This window comes from Eurypyga helias, unplaced genomic scaffold (genome assembly GCF_000690775.1).
Source record: "Eurypyga helias isolate BGI_N326 unplaced genomic scaffold, ASM69077v1 scaffold5120, whole genome shotgun sequence".
NCBI lineage: Eukaryota > Metazoa > Chordata > Aves > Eurypygiformes > Eurypygidae > Eurypyga > Eurypyga helias.
The window spans coordinates 3,148-10,453 of NW_010223652.1; the positions used below are offsets into that span (position 1 = coordinate 3,148).

A 7,306-nucleotide genomic window follows, 5' to 3' on the forward strand; every position below is an offset into this window, starting at 1 on the left:
TGGTCGGCTCGGGGGGGAAGGGGACAAGAGGGGGTGGTGGTGGTGTAACTCACAGGGCTGCCCGACTCTGGATCCTGCCCTTTCTGGCTGTGCAGACTGCCGATCTCAGTCTGGGAACCAGAATGAGAGACTCCCTCAAAGAAACGCCTGCAGAGAAACAGACAGACGAACGGACGGACAGACAGACAGACGGGAGAGAAAAAGGCAGGAATAAGAGAGGAACAAAGTCACCGTGATCCCAGCGCACCCCCGCCGCCTGTCCCAAGCACAGAGCACTGCGGAGAGGTCCCCAGTGGGACACAGGGCCAGCACCCAAGTGTGCAAGCGACTCACAGCTCAGCAGCAGACCTGCCAGTCCCACACACCAATGCTGGGGGCAGGATGGGGCCACCCCAGACACATCCTGATGAGTTGGGGTCCCTGTCTCCTCACTAGCAGCAATTTCTCTCCCAGGGCATTCCCCAACCGCCGCTGCGCAGGGTAAGGAACCGCCACCATGCCCCACCTCACAGCCACAACTCCAACATGCTGCTGAGCCTCTGCTCCCGCTGCACCACCACGGCTTCCGCAGATTGCTGCCCCCTTCCCTTCTTGCCAGTCAGAGCTCCTTGCCTCTGACTGCTGCTGCCGCCTTCCCTTTCTGCCTTTCCCTTTCCCAAGGCTCTGAAGACCGGTATTGAACACAGAACAAGACCACAGGTAGCGCAGCAGTGCACCTATGTCCTGTTTGTTCCCCAGGACTTCAATTTGTCTTTTTTTTAGGTCTCTGAGCTGATGTTTTGGTAGAGCTGCACAGTGCAACTCCAAGGTCCTGTTCCCAAGTCACAACGGTCAATACAGGAAACTCCCTTGGGGCAGCAGGACTGTCTCTGTCACCACAGTGTGAGCTTCCACCTTTGCTCCCCCTCTTTCCACCCATTTTTTATTTGCCCAGGACTCCCTCCACATCCCGTGGGCTGCTCAAAGACCGGTCTTTAGGAAACAAGCCAGCTCTGTCACTGGATCTCACCTGCCACCTTTCCCAGGACCCTTGCGGCAACTGCAGCCCATCTGCAGTGTGTGACTTCCCCGCGGATCTGAGACAGCTTCCCTCTAGGCTCTACGTCCCAGGAAAAGTTTCTCCCACTTTTCCTGGTGTGCAGATGGGGGTTGCAGGTTTCCAGGGATGGCCACAGAGGCGTAGGATATTGAGCAGTTGTTCTGTTAGGACCCTGCCAGGGTTTCCGTTGCTTTCTACCGTCCTCACCTGGCAATGCCTGCAGCTTTCTGCAGGATCCCTACAGACCCCTGAACCTCCCGCCTGCTCCTTGTACTTTCCTTGTAACGTGTTTCCTCACCCCTACGCAGCGTGCCGCGCTGCCCGGCACAACAGCGTTCGTCAGGTTCTTTGCTTTTACTGCTCCCGCGGGGACATTTCATCTCAGCAAATGATGGTCCCCAGCGCAGAGCGGCTCCTCAGCAGCAGTGTTTATACGCTGGCTGGGGGAAGGCGAGGCTCGATTTTCCCCTCGCTGGCTCCGTGACCAGCTGCTCCACGGCACGTGTGTTTGCCAAAGCTACAGGTTTAGAGCTGGCATTGTGCCCTGGTGGGACGTTTCTCCCCAGGCCACGCAGGGATAAATGAGGTCTCCTGTTATTAACATATTTCCGCTCTCTCCAATCTCTGCTGCAGGATCCCAGGCACAGTCACCACTCCACACGTGCCTTTTCTCAGCCAGCAACACGCAGGCCGTGTTAGTAACTTGAGTCAAACCAGAGAAATACCTATGTTTTTTAATAACTCACCCCCCCAATCAGCACGTCCCCCACACTCCTCCGTACTGTCCCAGCAGTCCCACCAGAATGTGACATACCCCTGGTGCCACTGGCACTTCAGAAAGGTATCTTCATCCCCTCCTTTTCCACAGACCTTGGATGTGTCTAGATTGTATGGTCTGGCTTTCAGCACCCAAATAAACGGGGCTGTCTCCCCTTCCCCGTGGAAGCTGTGTCTGTCTCTGCCCTCTCTCACATGCGGTCCAGCAGCTTTCATCCCTAGAGGATGTGCCACACTGCAATTCTCAGCTTTCCCTGCTCCACAGCTGAGGCTTTCCTATAGACACGACTGACTCGGAGTCTCAGCAGGTTGACACGTAGGTAAATCCCAGTCCTTCTCCACAGCCGCCTCCTGTTTTCAATGAATTAGCCTCCTCCTCCCCATCTGTTTTCCCAGTCACCTTGGGAGACATTTGCTCCTTCACCTCTGGTCTCCAATCAAAGGCTCTGACTGCTGAGGTCCTACCCAAGAGCCTCAGTTCTAACTCCAGTCTCACCCCAGCGCAGGAGCAGCCAACAGCCCCGCAGCCTCCCTTGCTGGTCAAACGGATGGCTACCTGAACCCTGCATCACTGGCCAAATCCAGGGCACCAGCCACTGCTCACCCTTAAGGAACTCCCTGAATGCCCTTGCTCCACAGGGACCTTCACAGCATCTAGCAAGGCCTACGACAATAAATAAATCCAACGTGAGGGTCACACCTTCACCGCCCCCTGAGAAGGCCACGCAGGGCCTTGGAACCATGCGCTCTGCACTAAAGACCCTGGCAGCAGGCTCCCATGCCTCCTTAGGAAAAGTAGAGGCCCAGTAATGGGAATAACAAGGACATACACCTCAGCACTGCCAGAACCCGGGGCACTAGAGAGCAAGTCAGGGGACACTGGGAACAGGCTGAGGAACAGCCCAGGGCCCGGTAAGCTGTCCTGCCGGAGACAGCAGCAAAGCCCCGAGGAAGCCTGTAGCAGCAGGTACAAGCACAAGGCAGCACTTACTCTAGGATGCTCTTCCAGTGACCAGTGTTCTCAAGCAGGCTCGTGCAGAGCCGGAGCGGGGTCTTACCTTCAGATACTCTCAGTAGACTTCTCTGACCGTTTACGTACACAGACCGTTACCTGACCACAAAAAGACCTTTCCTTTTCTCCCACAGCACCTTTGTTTCTTTAAAGCCTTTGATGGGAGACACGTGAAACTCCTTTGGGAGTCCACGCAGGCCACCTAGCAGCTCCCCCTTGCCCACGTGCCTGCTCGTCTCCACGACTCGTGTGTGTTTGTGGAAGACGTGACTTCCGTCACGTTCCCGTTTCTTTCCCAGCGGCCCATGGGTTCCTGAATCCAGCAGATTTAATTTCAAACAGTTTGCCCGTGGCAGACCAAGTCTGCTACCCCTGCTAAGTACCTTCAGCAGGGATTCCAGCTAATCCACGTTCCATACCGAGCAACAGAAACAGCAATGCCAAGTAAGCTGGGCTTGGCTAGAAGAGCCCCAGCGCACTGTGAGGCAGCCGAGTAGAACGGCAATAAAAGGCAACTTTCTCACAAAAGGACAGCACGGAAACAGAACAGCCACGAGCAGAGAGGCCAGGCGAACGGAGATCACGCGGGAGAAAAGCCTGGTTTCCCTGCCAGGTCCCCTGTGCCGAGCCAGCAGTGCTCGGCGGAACAAGCCAAGCCGGCGGGTGCCCAGGGAATGGGGTGAGGAACACCACTGATGGGGGCTAGTCATATCTCCACAGAGGGTGGGAACACAGCATGCGGATCCCGCAGGGACACCAGGTCTGCCCAAGCAGTCACCAAGTGCTCAGGAGACAGGTATGGGTCAGCGTGGAGAGCCCCGAGAAGGCCAGGGCTGGCAGCGGAAAGACAGGAAGGCTGGGAACAGTGGGGGCTTAGACCGCACAGGTGCTCCTCCAGCGGATCAGTGTCAGACGCTGGACTGGCAGGAAGTTAAGTGTGACTAAACGTGAAGTAAGCCCGTGTTAACGGGCCGTTGGGAGCTCATGACACAGGATATGCCAGTGAGGGGCTGGGTGATGCCCACAGAAGATGGCAATGGGAGTGGAGACAAGACAATGCCTGCATTAGCCCAAGCGACAGGAAAGTGTCAGAGGGCATTTCTCCCGGTAGCACAGACTGTGCTGGGGGCCCGTGACTCCCTGCAATCCTTACCTCAGGGTGGGCTTGGGCGTGCTGTGCACACTCTCATTGTCCTCAATCTCTGGGCCGCTGTCACTGTTGTTGCACTCTTCCAGGCTGTCATAGAGCAAGCCCAGGTCTTCCTCCACCTCCTGGGTCTGGTCTACAGGGTCAGAGTCCAGGACCTGCGGGACCAAGACCAGAGGGCAATGAAGAGATACGGTCACCTGCATCCCAGGCCAGGCACATACAAGCTTCCTCCCAGCCACGAGGTGCACCACAGCACTATTCCCACCTCAGGGAGTCAAATCCAACCTGTGGAAGGAGCAAGTGACACTGTCATTGAGCCAAGGGAGGATGCCAGGAGCACGAGTTCCAGAGGAGTCTCAGACACCCATCACACTTAGTGGGAGGTAAGACCTCCACTGGCTGTGCCACACACACAGTGCAGACTCCTCTCCCCAACAGGAAGGGGTTTTTGGTGTGAGCATGAGGCTCAGATCTGCCTTCCTAAGACAGAAGGCTTTGGAAAAGCCAAGCCCCAGTCTGCGCCCTGTCTCACACCATCTTTGGTAACATCCCTGAGCACCTGCAGCTCATGCCCTGTGCTCCCAGTGAGTGGAAACCAGCATTCTGGCACCTACTTATCAGGGGACGCTGCCAGGTGGGGCAGCCTTCCTGCTTCTTACCTCCTCTGTCACTTTAAACCTCTTCAGCAAAGCCACAAATTTTTGCTTGAAGTTTGGTTGCTAAAACAAAACAAGGGAAGAAGAAAGATCAGCAGAACTACCAAACCAGGTTCCAAGATGACACACGGGACATGGTTGCCCTCTTTAACATGTCGTTGTCTCCTTTCTGAGTCCACAGGCCCAAGGTCAGCTATGATCTCCCTTGCTCCTTAAATATGTCACTGTATCTAGGCAAGAGGGAGGGTGCAAGGACTTAGATTCTCCCTGCTACAGGCTGGAATGGCTTTCTCGCTGTTTAAATCCCCTTTCTCCTCAGACCATCTGTTTGAGGAATGCTGCCTTCAACCAAGAAAAGAACGGGTAACAAACTCAGGAAGAAGGTGCCTAGGGAGCTGCAGGGCTGAAGCAGATGGGGATAAGAGCAGGAGGCTGGCAGGGCAGCTCCCCCCTTCTGCTGACAGGCAGAAGAGCTGCTGATGGCTCGCCCTTCTTGTGCCAATCTTCCCCTTCCTCAGGGAGGGAAAGGGAAGAACCATGTCACAGCAGCGAGTCAAAACTGTGTTGCATAGAGAACATCCTTGATAGGAAGCTGGGTTAAACACAGCACAGACCATGAGCTGGGGTACAGCTCTGTGCAGCAAGCTAACTCATTAATGGCAAGAGGTTTGCCTCTTCTCAGAGCCAAGGGCTCTCTCTCCTGCCCTGCACCATCCTCCCCAAACCCCCTCCTCCCTGCAGGGAGAGGAGGAAGCGAATCCCTTCCATCCCTTCGATCACGTTGTAAATGCTGATGTTACTCTGGTCATTGATGTGGTTCGGATCATTTTCCTCCTAGCCTTCTTGGTTTTCCTCAAGTCATCCTCTTCATCAAACAGATCCTGCAGGCAAAAGGTCACAGCACATCAGAGCAACTCAGAGTGCAAGGAGCAGCATCCCCCAGAAGTTCCCCTGTCCCACACTTCCCCCGTTTTGAAAAACTTCGGTCCACTCTGCTCCCAAAGTTTTGTTTCTCACTTCTCCCACCTCTCTTCATGCAGCTTCTTCTCCCTCCTTAGCGCTGTCCCCCAACAGACCTTCCCAGACCCCTCCAGGAGTACCAGCAAGATTCAGATGAGATACAGCAGTTTTCTGCAACGGTCCTTGTTCCCTAAAACTCTTTGCTCTGCACTCACCAGCCTCCCCGTGACCTATGTGTTGTTCCCCTGCTCTCCCCTCTCCAGGGTTGGCACAGCACGTGAGCTCACAAAGTGTTCTTCTGGGGATCAGCCTCAAGGATACACAGACAGCCGGCACAACGGGACAGGTAATGGGGAGAGCCTTGAGCAGGGGTTTGTTCTTGTGCTTGATCAGCACGCTACCGCCAGCCTTTTCTGGCCTCGTGTGTAGGCACCACAACAAGAGGACAGCCAACTCTCTGGCCTGTTATAACAGGGAGATGGGGGAGAATTGTGGTGCAAGGTGGAGGGGGCTCAGCAGGGGTTCTGTGCTGCAGACCAGATGGCTCCAAGGACACACGGGTGGTAGCTATGGCCCTACAAAGTCCCTTGCCCCACCGTAGACTTGACAGCAGCCCACAGCTCTTTCTGTTGTCAGGTATTGTGGCTCTCCGTGTTCTGAAACATGACTAATGTTTAAAAGGGAGATGAAAGGGCTCAGAGTGATCAAGATCCTCAACCCCTGATTCTTGCCCCAGAAATGGGTCCAGGACATAAGCTACCCCACCAGGCCTCTCTTACCTGACCCTGCACAGCATCATCGCTGGCCTCCTGCTCTGAGGAGAAGCTGTCATCCTCTTCTTCAGAGTAGTTGTCAATGTCTGGGGAGCGATCTGAAAGCAGACAGTGCAGATACCACAGCTCAGCACGATGCCTGTCACGGCACAGTGAAATGATTGGTACTGCTGGCAGGCGCTTGGGGAGGCACTCCTTTATCCGTATCCTGTCCCAAGCGCTTGCCTTCAGGTCTGTGCTGAGCGCTCACACACCTGAAGCTTTGATTTTGGGACCTGAGGGGACGCTCCCATCCTCGTGGTCAATGGGCTGACTAGACAAAGAGTAGATGCTGATTTCAGCCACTCGGATGTTCACGTCCTTCATGTTGCTGTGGAGGCCCAGAAGCTGCCCGCCGTCCGTCGGGTGCTGCATCACCTAGGCAGACAGACAATCGCCCTGCCAGGGTGACGCGATGGCAGCTGGCATACCACCCCCTCTGTCTCATAGCTAGCCAAAGAATCCAGAGCACTCACAGCACCAAGCGACTACCAGCTGGCCCAGCTCCCTTCCCAGCTCTGGCACAGGAAGGCCATGCGAAGCTCCCCTCTGCTCCCAGCACCCCGTACCTCGGCCATGTTAATGATGCCCACTGCAAGGGTCTTGTAGCCCAGGATCGTGCGGTTCTTGTATCTCTTCCTCCGCTGCAGCATGATCTGCAGTTTGTTGCCATCTCTCTTGAGGAAGTGTGGGTACTGGGAAAGGGAAGCACAGGGAAAATAGCAGCATGAGGGCAGGGCTCAGCATGACACGCAGGTAGAAAACTCGTCCTCAGTGCTGATGTACTGCAGGATCTGACCTGCTGAGCTTTGAGGTGCCTCTCAAAGGCATGCCTCATCATCCTCCAAATCCAAATCGCCCAGCAAAACAATCCCTGGAGCAATGGAGCGCCTGGCCAGC

At 55.4% G+C, this 7,306-nt stretch overlaps 1 protein-coding gene across 1 annotated transcript in view; it reads right to left on the bottom strand.

Moving 5' to 3' along the window:
• LOC104506459 (phosphofurin acidic cluster sorting protein 2-like) overlaps window positions 1–7,306 on the bottom strand; it is a gene marked incomplete at both ends in the record, with an annotated part of 18,267 nt that overhangs the window by 3,144 nt on the left and 7,817 nt on the right. The window contains 7 exons of the mRNA XM_010147444.1: window positions 54–147; window positions 3,982–4,133; window positions 4,638–4,697; window positions 5,435–5,515; window positions 6,374–6,465; window positions 6,622–6,784; window positions 6,976–7,101. Coding sequence (XP_010145746.1) covers window positions 54–147; window positions 3,982–4,133; window positions 4,638–4,697; window positions 5,435–5,515; window positions 6,374–6,465; window positions 6,622–6,784; window positions 6,976–7,101 — 768 coding nt within the window. The remainder of the gene's footprint in view (window positions 1–53; window positions 148–3,981; window positions 4,134–4,637; window positions 4,698–5,434; window positions 5,516–6,373; window positions 6,466–6,621; window positions 6,785–6,975; window positions 7,102–7,306) is intronic.